Source organism: Mirounga angustirostris, unplaced genomic scaffold, assembly GCF_029215605.1.
Source record: "Mirounga angustirostris isolate CCGP_5_RB_7025 unplaced genomic scaffold, mMirAng1.0.hap1 SCAF_4, whole genome shotgun sequence".
NCBI classification, from domain to species: Eukaryota; Metazoa; Chordata; class Mammalia; order Carnivora; family Phocidae; genus Mirounga; species Mirounga angustirostris.
Window position 1 is genome coordinate 1,592,631 of NW_026991712.1, and position 16,918 is coordinate 1,609,548.

Sequence of the window (16,918 nt, forward strand, 5' to 3'; positions counted from 1 at the left end):
TGGCCTTGGGAAGGGGTGGAGTAGAGACACCAGGAGGTGTGAGCTCCCCCCCTCAGCCGCCGGGACTCTAGCCAGACCCCCAGACAGCAACAGGGGTCAGTCTACTGTGAGCAGACTATTCCCTGCATCCTCCCAAGGTGCCCTGGTCATCCGTGGTCCCCCAAGCCTGGCCTGCAGGCCAGTGGGCAGTGATTTGCTGCCACCTGAGATGCTGGGCTGCACCTCGGCTCTGCCCATCCCTGCTTGGTTAGCCCTGCAGACGAGCAGCACCAGCAGGCCCAGGAGCTTACTCGGAATGCACGGTCTCAGGTCCTGCCTGGGCTCCAGCCCACAACCAGCATTTTACCAGAGTCCCATGTGATCTGTGTGCACACAAAAATTGAGACAGACTGGTCAAAGGCCAGCTTTTAGCCTACAGTGCCTCAGTGTCCCCATCACAAAGGGCTTGGTGACTCCCTGATTGCCCTGGCCCAAGGGAGAGCCTTAGGAGAAATGGTGGTGCTTACTCAGAAGACCCCCAGCAGGGCTGTGTCCCCTAGGCCCCTAGAGTGGGCTATCACCCATAGACCATCATGCCTCTTCCTTCTCCCCAGCCTGACCTGGGGCCTCATGATACCTGTGCGGACCAGGAGGCCAATGGTTCAGGACAGAGAGACAGGCAGGGAGAGGACACAGGTGGCCTTCTGAGAGCCCCCGGAGCCCTGGGAGTGGGGCAGAGGGAAGCCCAGGCAGCATGAGTCAGGCCAGCCCTGCCACCCCAAGCTCAGCTCCAGCTAAATTACTAGGTCTGACCCCTGCCAGGAAGCCAGCCATATAAAGGCACCTGGTGTTGGCGGCTCCCCAGTCCCAGCCGGCGGCTGCCCCATGATGAGGCTGCTCTTGTTTTCTCTGCTTCTGGCTACTCTGTGCGCTGACCTGGGTAAGGGCCACTGACCTGGGTGGGAGGGACGGGGACACGCAGGTGCTGGGCGGGACTGGCTTCCACCGGAGGAGTCTGCTGGGGGCTGCAGGGAGTGAAGGGGGAGTTCTCGTGGCTACTCCTTGACTGGCCAGACCTGGAGACCTTTGTGTTCCCTTGGGCACAGTCTCTGGTCTATCTGCCTCTTGCGGGGTGACAGACCCTGGTGGGGGCCCTGAGTCTCCAGAGCTCTGGGCTGGCAGTGGGACCAGCTCCCAGCCAGGTGACGGCTATCCCATGCTCCTGGACGAAGGGCATCCTCGGAAGGCAGAGCCCTTGCGCTGAAACCCAGAAAAGGAGTGGGTCACTCCCTCCCAGCCCCAGCTCTGCCTCCACCTGATGACCTGGCTGTGTGACCTTGAACAAGAGCACCTGCTTCTTCTGGGGCCACCGGAAATGGGGCCTGGGGAGGGGGTGATACAGCCTGTGATTATCAGCGGAGTAATTACCATCTAGGGATAATAGCCCCTCAGCGTCCCCTGAGTGGACGTGGGTGAGGTGGGGCCTCCAGCCTTGGGGGAAGGCGGAGAGGGAGGCCCCTTGGGGATCAGACACAGCCTGGGGGGGCTGGAAACCGAGGGAGGGGACGCTTGGGCAAGGGTGTGAGGCTGGCTCTGGGGACTGGGCAGAGGACAAGGCACTTATCAGAAAAGAGGCTGGCACAGAGGTGGGGAGCAGCTGCTGGGGGGGCTCCCCTGAGGCTCTGCTCAGAGTCCCCCAGCTCACACGGCCTCCCCAGCCCCTCAGGGGTAAGCAGAGGCATTATAAGGTTCTTGTTCAGGGGAGCCTAGGACCTGCCCCCACCAGCACCCAAGACTCAGTTGCAGATAGGGCCATAGGAACGGCCAGGGGTCACCCCAGACACCCTATTCTCCTTGGGGTTCCAGAACCCTAACCTGGGAAGATAGCCTCTGAGCCTGGGGTCTGAGCCTGCCTTGATTGCCCGTGGTTCAGCCACAAGCGTCCTCACTTTCCACACGGGGGCAGGGTCTTGGATGGCAGCTGACCCATGTGTGGAAGATGCTGGCACCCCCTTGCTCAGGTACCGGCTTTGACGTCGGAGTGGGCGTTGCCTTGCCGGAGCATAGCACAGGCCCCCCAGACCTGGTGCGGAGGTGCTCCTGGCTTTCCCACCTGCCCGACTGCCCCGTCACAGCTCCAGGGGCACCCACTCCAGGAAGCCTTCCCAGATGGACCCCGCCCTGTATGGAGACCCAGTTCTCTCTGGGCCAGGTGTCCCACAGAGTGTCTAATTGTACCTTCCACTCCATCCCACTCAGGGTTACACGCTGTACCTCCGGGCCACCCCCGGGGTCCTGCAGGGTCTCCTCGTTGTTGGGACCTGAGGACAGTCACACCGCACGTGGGGTCTGGCTAGGACCCGGGCCTTTTGCTGTAGACTCCCCTTCGATCAGTCCAGGGTGGGGGTCGCTGGCAGGTCCCGGGCAGCGAGGGGCAGGGCCGGCGCCTCCTGTTAACTAAACAGCCCTTAGTGTCTGCTGTGAGCCAACCCCTCGGAGGCCCCGGCCGGGAGCCCAGTGCAGGAGGGCAGGGCAGGAGCCCAGGGCTTGGTGCTTGCGGCATGTCACCTCCCGGCAAGGCCGCGCCCAGTCTCGTCGCAGAGGGAGGACTCTGTCACTCGGAGAGGGGCGGGGACAGTGAGAAGCAGAGCCCAGAGCCCCCTGAAGTTAGCTCTGCTTGCACTGCGCCCTGCTGCCCGCGCCCGCCTCCTCCGTCCCAGGGCGGCCTGCAGACGCCCGGGCCGCAGCCCGCACCCCCACTCCCACTGGCAGGCAGGCACTCACACGCACAGCGCAGGGCCGGTGTGGGGGCGCGTCTCTGCACCTCCAAGTCCGGCGACCGGGAGCACCTCTGCAGGGAGGCTGGGAGGAAGACGAGGCGCAGAGAGGGCCAGCTGGGCAGTGGCCCTGCGGCGGGCAGCAGGCCCAGGCTCCCGGGCTCCCCCCGGCCCAGACTGACAGGGGCCTGTGCATCCTGCCCCCCAGCCCTGGCCCTGCGCTGCCACATGTCCTGCGGCCACAAAGACTGCGAGTCTCTGGTGGAGTGCGCCCCAACTGACGAGCACTGTGTGATCACGCAGGCCAGTGAGTACCCCGCGCCTTGCAGCCTGAGTCAGGAGATGCAGGAGGGAGGGAGCAGGCCCTGCAGGGATTTGGCAAGACTAGGCGTGGAGAGAGGCTGGCCCCTGGAAGACCTGGCGGGCATGGCCCGCTGGCCTCCGTCCCCAGGGCCTGTCCCCCTGCCACACCTGTAACCCGCCTCCTCTGACCCCATGGGACAGGCTCTCTCCTTCCCCCGACTTCCCAGGATCCCCTCCGTGGCTCTGCTCCTTCCCTGAGCTGTCAAGGGCTGAGCCGGGGCAGGAGGGCCCGCGTAGTGCCGATGGTGACAGTGACTGGCAGGGTCGGGGTGCAGGCCGCAGAAGGTCACACGGCAGGGAGGCAAAGGGTGCAGTGGCTGCGGTGGCCCCGAGGAATGGCAGAGGGCTGGACAGGGCAGTGGGGAAGCTGGCCTGGAGGGACAGCAGGGACAGGGTGGGGTTTGAAGTGTGGGGGTGCTGGAAGCTGCTGTGAAGCCCCCCCACCCCGAGGGAGGAGGAGGTGTGACGTGGCCTGGGTCCCCCATAGACGGCGGTGTGCAGTGCAGGAGGCCCTGGGCTCCTGGGAGGGAACAAGGAGCCCCCTCCTCCTGCATGTTGCTGTCACCGTGGGTGTCCTGTGGGGGGGTTCCGGCAGCACCCCCAGACTCCCTGGATGAAGCAGGGGCGCTGCCACAGGCAAGGCAGCCGGGCAGCCTCACCAAGGCCCCCGCTGCCTATAAACCTGCATGACTACAAAGGCTTTCCCGCACGGGACACAGCCCCCTTATTACCAGGACACATGGTGTCTGGCCCGGGGCCCCAGCAGGACTTGCCCCCCGCTTGGCCCAGGGCCCCTGTGAGGAAGCTGCACAAACCCTTCCAGTGTCTGCAGGACCCCCCTTGTCGGGCGGAGGGGGGCCCTGCCAGAGGACCGTGTCACTTCCTCCGGGGCTCCACACCGCCTGGTGTGGGGGCCACAGCCAGACGGTGCTCTCCTTGCGTCACCTGGCCGCCAGCCTGAGCACCTGCCCATGCGCTGCTGGCCGGGCCAGCACGTTCTCGGCCTTGCGCAGCGCCCGTGGGGGAGGGGCCCTAAAACCACACACCTGGACATGAGCGGGTGGGTGGGAGAGCTGCAGAGGGGCTGAGGGGGCCTTCTCCCCAGTGGTCCCCAGCATTCCAGGAGCCCCCATGGGTTCCCTTTGCCCATGAAGCATCAGTTCTTAGACCCTGGACAGGACCACACGCCCTGAGGGCCCACAGTTCCGTCCCCAGGCTGGGGGCTTCCTTTAGACCCACGGGCCTGCCATCCCCACCCTCATCCCCCCTCTTGCTTGCTCCTCATGGACCATCTGCTGCATCTGTCTGTCCATCCGTGTGTGCGGCCAGGCAGCGCTCCCTGAGCGGATCCTCCAGGGGCGGCAGATGTGTTGACCACAAGGCAGTAATGGGGTGCCCTGGATGACAAGGGGGACGGGGTGCTCCCTAGAGGGAGCAGTGAGCAGAGGCCCTCCTGTGTGGGCGGGGGGAGGCAGGGGGCATCCTGGACCAGCACCTGGGGGGACCCCTGGCTGGTGAGTCCAGGCGTGGGCAGGTGGTAGCATGGTCACTCCCACGTGCTCCCTGCATCACCGAGGCTCTCCCAGCGGGTTGTGGGGGTGGCAGCACGTCCTGGCTCCCTGCTGGCAACCCCCGGGAAGGGGGGGGCACACGGCTGTCCTCACAGCAAAGAGCCAAGCGGGTCTTGCCTGTGACAAAGATAAATGTCAGGGGCTGCCGCGGCACCATGCGCTAGTCGCCCTCTGGTTCAGCCCTACCGAGACTGGCCTAGTATGTACCCCGTTTCTCAAGGGAAGAGCCTGAGGCTCAGCCGGGGAGGAGGCGGCCACACTGCGTAAATGCCACCAGGCCCTGGAGCCTCGGGGTGGCACCTGCCCCCATTCCATTCTATCCACAAATACATGCTCTTTCCCGCAGGAACTGAGCATGGGCCTGACCAACCATCAGGCTTAACGAAGAACTTGCTCCTGGGCTGCTCGGTGTCCCCTTGGGGGCCCAGGGAGGGGGATGTGCACAGGGGTGGCTTGGGGCCTGCCACCCACCCTGAGGCCCTCGGCTGGGCCCCCCGACACCCTCCTAGCCTTGCCACAGCCTGTCCGACCCTCTGCTCTGCCAAGGCCGATAAGGCTCTGTCCTTCCCAGCGCTGGCTGCTCTTCGCCCGGCGGCCCTACGCACCCCTGCTGACCACCTTCACTAAAACTAGCGTTTATTCCGCCCAGCTCCAGTGCTGCGTGTGAATTAACTTAGTTGATCCCCAAACAGTCTCGGGGGCGGCTTCTCTGGTCATCCATCTTCCGGATGAGGAAGCTGAGCCAGAGAGGTCAGGCCGCCCCGCCTGGGGTCTGTGCCAGCCGTCAAGTCCCCTTCTGGTAGGGCTGCAGCGGCGAGCGCGCTCTGAGTGCCAGGGGCAGGGAAGGTTCGCTTCGCAGGCACCGCTGGCTTGAGCGCCTGCCAGGCGCTTCGGGAATCCTGTGCTCAGCTGTCCCCAAGCGCAGGCACAGAAGCCAAGCCAGTGGGTCACACAGGGGGAGGCGTCCTGCCTCCCGGCCCAGGAAGGGGGCAGGGGTGCGGGCTGGGCCTGGCACCTCCTCTAGACCCTGAGACTCCGAGCCGGGGAGGGAGCCCACGCACCTGTCAGAGGGAAGGGGGGGTGGGGGGGTCACTGAGCCACTCCCTGCCACAGGTGTCATAGAGGGGCCCGGCCTCGGGGGGAGACAGGACTCCCCAGACCCACGGGTGCCACGGAAGGAGCCCCCAGCCACAGCAGGCTCTTCGGGGCACTCTCGTTCGCGCCGGCCGCGTGGGGGGCCCCCGGAGCACGCCAGCCATGGGCCCTCGCCCCTCTCTCCACAGCGAACCCTGGTGGCATCCTGGTCATGAAGTCCTGCGCCCCGCTGTGCCCCAACAGCACCATGTCCTCGGACGGCCGCACCCTGTCTGTCTCCTGCTGCCAGGGCAGCCAATGTCACCGCGGGGCGGCCGCCGGCCTGGCGGGCAGCCACGGGGCCCTGTGGCTCAGCGCCTCGGCCAGCCTGCTGTGGCCGCTGCTCCGGGCGGCCTGCTGAGCCCGCCGTGCCGCGCTGGCCCGGGCTCTCGCCTGGCCCGTCCCAGTCCTTGGCAGCCCGCGCAGCTCCCCGCACACCGCCAGCCCCTGTGTCTCCCCGCCGCTCCGCGGGGCTTCCCCCGGCCACGCCCAGCCCCCTCCGCGGGCCCCTCCCCCCCAGAGGGCAGCTCTCCCCCTGCCTCAGGGAACCCACCTCGGAGGGACCCTCAGCCCTCTCCTGGGGTCCTGGCCCCCCGGCTGGGAAGGGCACCTCCATCCTCCCCGGCACCCTCTACCCCATTTCAGGGGCTTCCGCTGGGACTTCCTCCCCGACCGGCCTCGTGTGCACACGGGAGGGGGTCAGAGGGGTGGGCTTCCCCCCCGCCGCCCGCACCAGCCACCCCGTGCTCCCACGTGCATCCCACTCCTTCCACTGCTTACTCACACCTCAGTGGGCACGCTCACGCCCCCCGAACCCACCGAACCCCCGGGGCCTCCTGGGAGCCAGGCGCCCTAACAGAGCTACCAGGCCCCTCCCAGCGCCGTGGTTCAGGGGCTCCGCCCACTGCCCGAAGTCCGAGACGGGGTGAGGGTTTTCAGTGGCCGCCACATCCCCACCCCCAGTCCCTGCCGGGTGAAGACAGGCTTGTTCCCGGTCCCCTGGCTGCCCGCTGTGGGGGCGGAAGCCGCGCGCATCTGTTCTCACTGCCTCCCGCAGAGCGCAGAGCCCACCCCCCAGGAGCTCGTGAGAGGAGAATAAAGTTGCACATCCTGTCCTGTCCCCATTCTCTGAGACTTTGAATCTGGGGGGGTGTACTTCAGACGCAGGCAGGGGGCACTTCATGGAGGGTGGGAGCACTCTCCAGGCATGAACTCAGAGAGGAAAAAGCACACACCCCTCAGAATCCAAGAAGCCAGCATCCATTCCCACCCCCTTGACCTAAGGGCTCACATGGGGTCCCCCAGCACCTGTGTCTAGCCCTGCAGTGTGCCCCACCACCCTCACCGTCCTGCACCCCCGGTCAGGGCCCTGCCGGGTACCCAGGGCTCCTGTTGGCTGACAGGGCCCTCTAGAGGCTCCAGCTCTCCTCCCTCACCTCTACGCAGGGCCTCTCCTCACAACCCCCGCATGGGTTCCCTTGCCTATGCTCCCGCAGGGTCTCCCTGTTCCTAGACTGTGGGGCTCTGCCCTGGCCCACCTACCTCCGCCCCACGCAGGCCCCAATCCTTTCCCTTCCCCCACGTCACTGACCCTCACATCCCTCCCGGGGGGCCTGTCTGGCAGAGCTGGGCTCCCACAGCTCAAGTGCCCAAGGCCACGGGGCCTGGTGATGGCGGGCGCTTCCCTAGTTGGGTGTGGGCCGCAGTTCTGGGAACCAAGCGGCAGATGTGCAGCTAACATGCCCAGCCTCCCCACCGTCCTCCTCTCAGCCTCCGCCCTCCCCCAGCCCAGCCTTGCCCTCCTGCCCCTGGAGGGACACAGGCCCTTCCCATTCCCAGTGGCCACCTCTCTGGACTTGCAGGGCCCCTGCCCCCACCCCCCGGTGCCTGTGAGCCTGGCCTGCTGCGGGTGCCCTGTGCCCGTGACAGTCCTGTGGCAGCCATTCCCAGGGGGAGCGCGGTGCTCCGCAGGTGTGCGGGGATGCAGGCCGGTGGGAGGATGCCTGCCCGCTTGCAGACTTGCTGTGGCCTGGTGTGCGCCCTGGAAGATGCTGGAAGACCGGGTGGCGGAGGGGGCCCAGGCTGAAAACGAGGATGTCAGCTTTCCCTTGGGGCTCCTCCAAGCCTCAGATACAATTTCCCTTTATGGCCAGGCCTGCCGGGCTCCAGGGGGAGGTTGGCATGGAGCCCACGTGAAGTGGCCATCTCAGGAGCAAAGCTGGGGTTCAGGGTTGGGCCACCCCACCCAGCCTCGGAAGATTGGGTTTCTTTTCTTTTCTTTTTTAAATTTTTTTTTTAAGATTTTGTTTATTTATTTGACAGAGAGAGACACAGCGAGAGAGGGAACACAAGCAGGGGGAGTGGGGGAGGGAGAAGCAGGCTTCCCGCAGAGCAGGGAGCCGATTCGGGCTTGATCCTAGGACGCTGGATCACGACCTATGCCGAAGGCAGACGCTTAACGACTGAGCCACCCTGGCGCCACCTTGGGTTTCTTTTCTTAAGGGGAGTGGAAACTTCCTCTCTTGATTCCTGTCTGACCAGCCTTCCCTCCAGGGCAGGTCCCACCCTTACAAGTGGCAATGGAAAACCACACTGGGTGCCACACGATGATCCGACCCGTGGCCTCCTCCTCCAGGAGCTTCTGCATTCAGAAGTAGGGGTGGGGCCAGCAGATGGTTCCCTAGGAGGACATTAACTTCCCTTGCTACAGAGGACACTGAGGCACAAGAGCTTTTCGGATTCAGTTCTGGGCTGGCAGAGTGGTCTGCCCCAGAGCCTGAATTCTCTCTGCCTCCGCCGCCCCCACGGCGGCACCACGTCGTCAAATCAATAGACACTCAGAGAGCACCCACTGTGCACCAGGATCGTGCGGGCGCTGGGACCAGTGCAGTAGAACACAGCCAGCAAGCTCACAAACCTCACAAACCAGCGCGGCCTGGTGCTTACCAGGGCTGTGGGGAGGGTGGGCTGCTGGGGGGTTGCCAGTCTCTCAGAGGGGTCGGTGACGGCTGCCATCCTGACCCTGGGAAGGCCGTGAGGACAACAGGTACGAAGGCCCAGAGGTAAGAAAGGGCTGGAGGGTCTGCAGGGAGGCCCCCGCCACGAGAACCCCGAGGGTGGGCTGCAGACGTGTCCGCTGAGCAGGGTTTGTGGGCAGCAAGACAGGGAAGCTGGGCTGGAGCCTCAAGGAGGAGCACCTTGGGGTGGCGTGGGTATGGACTTGGGCTTTGACCTGTTCCTCCTGAAGTGGCTGAGGGCACAGGCAGGAAGGCAGGGTGGCAGCCGGAGCTATGAGCTTGGCCGACATGCTGCGGGCAGCACCAAGGTGGCTTTTGTCCTGGCTCTGTGTGCCCTGGGGGTCACAGCCGGGGCTGGCCTCTGGGACCTGCACTCAGCTCTGGGGGGTTCCTGGGCCTCCCCGCAGCATCCCCTGCTCCCCAAGGAGCAGCCCTTCTCCGTTCTTATAATATTCCCAGGATGAGATGACACAAGCCCCTTGATCCCCTAAGCTCTGTAGGTATTGAGCTCCCTGCCAGGCCCAGCTTATGACCCACTCCCTGCCCTGGGGAGCCTGGCCCACCCCCAGAGCAGGTTGCAACAACATGCAACCCCCCTGGACCATCGCCGGGTGCCAAAGCCAAGCCCCGGAGGCCACCAGGCTGAGCAGGGAGTGGCTGAGCTGGACTTCTCCAGATTCAAAGCTCAGCAGCTGCCTGAGACCCAGAGGAGCAGGACCTGCGTCTCCTCAGCATCTGAGGACAACGCACCGTTTGTCCCCGGGCCACCTGGCCAATGCAGATGCAGCCCTGCCAGCTCCCATTACCCTGTACCCTGATAAGTGCCAGGAACCTCGTCTATAAAATGCAGGCTTGGAAAGAAGCTGCCCACGTCTGAAATGTGGGTCTCACTGCAAGATTGAAGCCCTCCCCCACACATACTTGGGAGGACAGAAGTCCCCATCTGAGAACTTCACCAAATGTTTCCAAAAAAATCTTTAAAAAAAAAATCTGGTTGTCCTGGCAGTGTTTTAGTGGGGCTTAAAGAGCAGCAGGGCCCAACAAGGGGCCATTCACTGCTCCCAAGGGACAAGGGACAGATGAGAGCGTTAGGGATTGTCAAGGAAAGGAATTTACACTGCTCTGTGTGAGAGGTGCTAGTGGCCAGAGATGGACAGACAGACCAACAGGACACAGACTCTGAAGGGTTAGGATCAATGATGTCCTCCCAAAGGCACCCCCAACGGATTATATAATCTTAAGTAAAAAGAGCATGTCTGCATATTTGGGTGTCACAAGTCCCAGAGCTGCCTGCCAGCCACTTGCAGGTGTAAGGCTCTTGGAGACCCCACTGGGTTTCACTCCACAGTGTTTGAGAATTACTGTGTTCTCTTGTCCAGGGCAGGTGGGCAAGTAAATGAGAAAGGGAAGAGGGGACAGGAGAGAGAGACATCATGGTAACTATCTCCTACAGGACGCGTAAGGAGTATGGATGGATGATGGATGGATGGATGGATGAGTGGGTGGATGGATGGATGATGGATGGATGGATGGATGGATGGATGGATGGATGATGGCTGTATGGATGGATGGATGGATAGATATATAGATGGATGATGGATGGATGATGGATGGATGGATGGATGGATGATGGATGGATGGATGGATGGATGGATGGATAGATATATAGATGGATGATGGATGGATGATGGATGGATGGATGGATGAGTGGGTGGATGGATGGATGATGGATGGATGGATGGATGGATGATGGCTGTATGGATGGATGGATGGATAGATATATAGATGGATGATGGATGGATGATGGATGGATGGATGGATGATGGATGGATGGATGGATGGATGATGGATGGATGAGTGGGTGGATGGATGGATGATGGATGGATGGATGGATGGATGGATGGATACAGGGCTGGCTGGCTGGCTGGTGGAAGGATGAATGAATGGATAAGTAACAGTTAGATGGGTGGATTACATAGGTGGTAGGTGTTCACTACCCTGGAGATTACACCCAGTGCCATCATGGAGCTCAAGGGTTTAGAGCCACAAGCTCAGGCTACAACAGGAGGAGCACAGCAGTGGCACAGCAGAACGGAGAACCTAGGGATAAAACATGAACACAAATACTCTGTCCTTTTCTAGAACCCTAGAGGGAGCTTTCCTCACATGGAGAGAATAAACCCCCTACAGGATCCCTGATTCTCAGGTTCTTTGGGTCCCGCAGTTCTGGAATTCCATGCTCTGCAAGCCCACACTGCTAAGAGCCTGCACCCTGGGGCCTCCGAGTTCCCCAAGGTTGCTGTGGTTCTGTGGCTCTGTGCCCACGCCCTTCTGCAGGCCCTCTTCCTGCACTTCATGAAGGGACACAGCCAGAGAAACTGATAAGCAAGGCTCATGCCAGACCTCTGCTGGTGCTAGGTGCTGGTGCCAGGTGCTAGGTGCTGGTGCTAGGTGCTAGATGCTGGTGCTAGGTGCCATGTGCTGGTGCTAGGTGCTGGTGCTAGGTGCTAGGTGCTGGTGCCAGGTGCCAGGTGCTGGTGCTAGGTGCTAGGTGTGGTGCTAGGTGCCAGGTGCTGGTACTAGGTGCTAGGTGCTGGTGCTAGGTGCTAAGTGCTTGTGCTAGGTGCCAGGTGCTGGTGCTAGGTGCTAGGTGCTGGTGCTAGGTGCTGGTGCAGGCAGAGATCCTGTGGAGCCTCTCTCAGGGGAGTTGCCTGCCAGACCTGAGAACCGGTGTGTCTCTCCTGGCCTTCAGGAACCCGGGGCTCCCATCCAGCCATTCCCGGGGAACAGGCTAGGTCCCAAGGCAGGGAAGGGCCGCCCATGTGGCTGCTCCCTGGATTTGCACTCTGGCAGAGCAGGAAAGAGAAGCCCCACACTGGTGGCCAGGGTCCCAGGGGATGATCTAGACAGGTGGGGCCATGCCAGGCCCTGGGAAGCAGGTGAGAGAGACCCGTGTCTAGGCCTGTGGCCCTGTGTGTAAAGGTGAGTCTCCTGCACAGGAGGGAGGAGTAGGGAAGCCTGGGAGTGGGGTAAGAGCCCCAGGCCAGCCGGGACGGAGTTGGGGAAGGAGGGCAGGCCCAGCTCTGGTTCCCACTGGCTGGCTGGGTGATCCTGGGCAAGGCCCTGCCGTCTCCGTGTCATCTGAGGGAGGCCCTGTCAGTGTGTGCAGGTCCATGAATGGAGGGAAAAGCCAAGCCCTCCCCCAGGGCAGCGTGACTCTGTATCCTTCCACAGCCTGACTCATGGGGTAGTCACCTCAGCCCTGTGGGGAAGAAGGGGTGTGCCATGCCCGAGGCCCCCCAGGCCCAGACCCAGGCCCCGACCCCCTGTCCTTGCTCCATCCTTCAGGAGCCCCCATCCCTTGGCTTCCCTGATCGTCCCTCTCACATGGGGTCCACTTGTCTGTGCCCCGCCTCCCCAGCTCATCTGGGGGTCCCGAGGGCTGGCCCTGTCTCTCCTGTCTGTCTCTGTCATGCCCTGAGTGCGTGGTCCATGGTGGGTGCTGCTAAATGAGCGAGCGAGCGGGCAGGTGCAGTGCCTCCCTGCGTGCGGCCAGCCAGCACTCGCCCATGATGCACCTGGAAACTGAAGAAGCCTTGTCTGCAGGCCCCAAGGTGTGGGGGCGCCTCCAGGGAGGGAACCCGATTTGCCCATCCTGGTGCCCACCCTCAGCCCAAGGCAAGGCCCGGGAACCCCCTAGGCTGCATTTTCAGAAAGTCTGGATTGGCCACTGTCTGTGCCAGGCCAGGCGCTTCCCTGTGTTGGACCCCAGGCCTTGATTCTGGCCCCTCCCCCACTCCAAGCCCGAGCCCCTGGGGAGCAGTGGAAAGGAGGGCGGGGGTTGGGGGGGGCGTGAGCAGGGAAAGCAGGAGGCAGCAGAGGTCTGGGCTTGTCCTGGCGCCTGGCTTCCAGCCGCTGAGTTCAGGAAGGAGGAGGGCTGAGGGGTGGGGGTGCTAGTGCTCCCGACCCCGTGCCCCCAAGACCTCCTCTAGACCTTGTTTCTGCTGCCAACATTCTGCTGGCACCGTCATGCCCAGGGACCCAGCTGGCTCCAGGGACTGGGTGAGAGGGCTTGGGTGCTGGACAGTGGCAGCTTTCTCCAGAGGGTGAGGGGGAACAGGAGGACAGGCCACGTGATGTGGAAGTGTCAGGGGCTGGCGCCAGCGGGGCCCCCTCAGAACCTCACTTCCTCACCAGTAAAAGGATGTTGGAAGGGGCCAACTTAAGGACCCATGACGGCTCCTCTCTCCCCTGATATCTGCCTCCAAGATCAGGGCAATCAGGTCACCACTTCAGGAAGCCCTCCCCGACTGCACTGTTCCGATGACTCCCAGTTCTCCGAGAGCTCCTGCCATGGAAATCGCCCACTTTCTCGCACAGGTAAACTGTGTCTGAGGCTGCTGTTGATGGTCCTGCTAGGAAGCCCCCGGGACAGGCAGCTCACATCTAGGTGGGCAGCCCAGGCCCTCACTGGCAGTCCTGTCAGAGACAAGGCTTTCTTCCCATGGAACCAGAACCTGGCTGCCACCTCTGCTTCAGTAGGTGTCTGTCCCTGCCTGCAGGGCACACGGCCAGTGAAGCCTCAGGTGCCCCATGAGGATGGGCCAGGGCTGCAGGGGTGCCCTCCAGCCCCAGTGAGGGGAGCCTGCTGCCCAGCAGCTTCACACCAGACTTGCACTCCTGGTCTGCCCAACACCCCTGGACCCCTTACTCTACCAGGCCCTATGGGAAATCCAATGTCCCAAACCCGTTTTCCTAGTGGCTTCCATGCCCCCTGGCCTCAGTGAGTCACCCCTCCCCACCTGTCATTCCCACCCCCCACCCCATGCCAGTCACCACTCTGTCACCGAGCCCTACATCCTGCTTCCCGAGGCCTCTAGGGCATCCTCCTTTCACCTGCCCATGAAGGGCTGTGCCTGATGAATTCCAGGCCTCAGAGCTTGGAGTGACTTCCTCTCTCTGGGTGAGGGCACAGGTCCCCCATATTAACTGCCTTGTCAAGAGAGACCCCAGCTACCCTAAATAAGACCCGGGGAGCCTGGGACCAGCCATGGGACAGGCTCAGGATGCTGATGTGGGGCTGCCTCAGGGGCTCCTGCTTGCACCCTCCCTGCCCCGCCAGGGTCCTGGAAGGAACGCCACACCAGCCCTGCACCTCTGGCCGGGTCTCACCAGGTCCAGTAACATCCTTAGGGAGGGCGGCCCAGAGTGTCAGGCAGCACGAGGCAGCCCACCTCGCCCAGGTGAGGCCTGGCTCAGGAGCTGGCTTGTCCAGGCCATGCCAGGAGGAAGGGCCAAGGGGTCCCAGAGCTCCCCGGCCTGAGCCCACAGTGCTCCCAAGAGCTGTAGGCTGGCTCTGCCCTCTGCCCTCCCTCCAGCCCAGGGCCACCCTCCCTGCAGCAGGCCCTGCCCCTCCAGTTCTGAGCTCTGTGCTCTGGCCCGACTCACCGTCACAGTCAGCGTGGTCTGCGAGGACAGGGTCAGCGGGAGGCCTCTGTAGGCCCCCCCACAACCCAGCGGGGTCCGCTGGGCACAGCAGAGCAGCAGGAAGGTCCCGGGGCCAGTGAGCGGACAGGGAAACCTTCGGGGAAGGGAGGGCAGTGCCTGGGCTTAGGGGCCAAGTCTCCCCCCACCACGGGTACTCTGAGACGGTGAAGTTGGGGGGCTCTACCCAGCACCCACCGCCCCTGGTCTGGAAGAGCTCACTGCCCTCAGGGACCAGAGCAGGAGATGGAGACGCCTGGTCCCAAAGCAGGATGAAGGCTGGTGCCCCTCCAGGACGGCCGGGGGCCGGAGCACGGTGGACAGAGTCCTGGAGGGGAGGCGTCCAAGGCAGGGCTGGTGGAGACACAGGGGCCCTCAGTTTCCCTTGAGTCTCTGCCTCCACACCCTTCCCTCCCCCATCAGCCCTGCCCCTGCCCCTCTCCCAGATGCACCTGGTCCGGCGCTCACCTCTCTGCAGGCACATCCACACGCTTGGCCTGCTGCCTGCCCGCCCCCAGGATGGCCTCTTCCTCTCCTCACTACCCTGACATCCTGACATCTCAGCAAGATGCCCTGCTTCCGTGGGTGTCCTTGTCCCAGGGCTCCATGGGCGGACCTAGCAGTCCTGAGCCCCGAGCCCAGGAAGGCAGGGCCAGCGCCTACTCCTGCCTTGCTAGGCCCGTGGGCACAGCCCTGGGCACCCACAGGGCAGCTGCTTAGGCTTGTGACTCTGCTGACCTTATCTGAGGGTGGGGGTTGCAAGGGAAGGACTGGAAGGTCCGAGACAAAGTGATCTAGGGACGGACAGAGAGCCAGAGAGAGGGAGACAGGCAGTGAGCTGCAGAGTCAGCTGAGGCTTCTGTACATAGCCCGGAGATGGGGGAGGGCAGACCCCTGCCCTGGGGGGTAGGCAGCCAGGGGCCGAGGTCCCTCCAGGTGGCCGTGGCTGGGACAGCCGGGTGCCGAGCTGGTGGGTGTGGGCCAGCCAGGGCGGGGCAGATGGAATGCCGCCCCCTGGCTGGCTGCCCACCTTCACCCCTCCCACCAGCACCTGTCCCAGCTATAAGGCCTCCAGAGAGGAGGGGCCCCACTGCTCCCAGAGACGCCCCAAGATGAAGACAGCCCTGCTGCTCCTCGTTGCTCTGGCAGTGGCCGCCGGGCCAGGTGGGTGAGGGCCTGGGGTGGGGTGGGCAGCTGGGACCTGTGGGACGGGAGGCTGGCAGTACTGGCCTTTAGGCTCGGAGCATCCTGGACTCCTGGGATGCTAGACTCAGAATTTAAAACCAGGGCGCCTGGGTGGCTCAGTCGTTAAGCATCTGCCTTCGGCTCAGGTCATGATCCCAGGGTCCTGGGATCGAGCCCTGCATCGGGCTCCCTGCTCAGCGGGGAGCCTGCTTCTCCCTCTGCCTCTGCCTGCCTACTTGTGATCTCTCTCTCTCTCTCTGTCAAATAAATAAATTAAATGTAAAAAAAAAAAAAAAACGGATTTAAAACCAAATGAACCCACATCTTAGCTTAGTGGAATCAGACTTCAAATATCTCAGAATCAGCGGCCGGGACCCGACACGCAGAGCAGGGAGAGAGGCGGGGAGCTGTCTCGAGGAGCCCCCCCCGCCCCTGGGAAAGACCAGCCACCAACAGGCCCGAGGGGTCCCACGGTCCCAGCCGTCCAGGACTGTCGCCTCCCGACTTGTCCGGAGGTTGTGCGCAGGACAGGAGCCCCTGCAGGGCCCGGTCGGTCTAGGGCAGGGGTGGCAGAGGGCAGGGTCCAGACAGCGACCCCAGGCCTCCCTGTGTCCCTCGTCCCCCCCAGCCCGTGCTCTCCGCTGTCACGTCTGCTCCAGCTCCAGCAACTGTGAGAAAGCCCAGAACTGTGCAGCCAGCGCACGCTACTGTCGGACCAGCACCAAGGGTGAGTGCTCCAGGGGCGCGGGGCCGGGGCGCAGCTCTGTCCAGGTGCCCCGGGGCTCAGGGGACCGTGGCCGGAAGGCTGGCGGGAGGGTGTCGGTGGCGGGTGGGTCGCGGTGGCGATGGGGGCCGGAGCAGGGACTCGGGGTGCCTCGGAGCCCGGCCGCGTGGGCTGTGGGAGGTCAGAAGCCGCTGCCCAGCCTGACCACGCCCACGTGTTGCCAGTGGAGCCCCTGAGGGGGAACCTGGTGGAGAAGGACTGCGTGGAGCTGTGCACGCCCACGAACACCCTGCGGGGCCAGGTGAGCAGCGGGGCGGCCACCACCCTGTGCTGTCAGGACGACTTGTGCAACTGGAGTCTGCAGAGCCGCGCGCCCGCCCGCACCCTGCTCCCCGGCGCTGCCCTCCGCCTGGCGCTGGCCCTCGGCCTCCTCGCCCTCCTCGTGGCCCCCAGCCTGTGACCTCCCGCGGGCAGGGGCCCCCATCCCTTTCCCGGGGGACTTCCACGCCCCCGGGGTCCCTTCCTCTTCCTGCCCGGGGGACTCCGCGGCCCCTCCCACGGGCGCCATGAAGGGGAGGTTGGGACGCCCTGGGCTGAGCCTGCCTCCGAAGGTCTGGGGGCTCCCTCCCCCAAGACAGGAAGATGTACTTCCCTGAGCAGCAGGAAAGCAGCAGACAGAAGGCG

General features: G+C 63.7%; 1 protein-coding gene across 1 annotated transcript; it reads left to right on the forward strand.

The window, feature by feature from the left end:
* The first annotated feature begins 15,382 nt into the window (after window positions 1-15,382).
* On the forward strand, window positions 15,383-16,694 carry LY6D (lymphocyte antigen 6 family member D). The gene is made up of 3 exons (XM_045895809.1): window positions 15,383-15,489; window positions 16,139-16,237; window positions 16,459-16,694. Exons 1-3 carry the CDS (start codon window positions 15,438-15,440, stop codon window positions 16,692-16,694), a joined length of 387 nt encoding a protein of 128 aa, XP_045751765.1. The 5' UTR covers window positions 15,383-15,437.
* The last annotated feature ends 224 nt before the right edge of the window (window positions 16,695-16,918 follow it).

Coding starts and splice junctions, on each gene's coding strand:
- LY6D (XM_045895809.1), top strand. CDS start 15,438: ATGAAGACAGCCCTGCTGCTCCTCGTTGCTCTGGCAGTGGCCGCCGGG. Junction 15,490..16,138: donor GGCAGTGGCCGCCGGGCCAG/GTGGGTGAGGGC, acceptor CGTCCCCCCCAG/CCCGTGCTCTCCGCTGTCAC. Junction 16,238..16,458: donor CTGTCGGACCAGCACCAAGG/GTGAGTGCTCCA, acceptor ACGTGTTGCCAG/TGGAGCCCCTGAGGGGGAAC.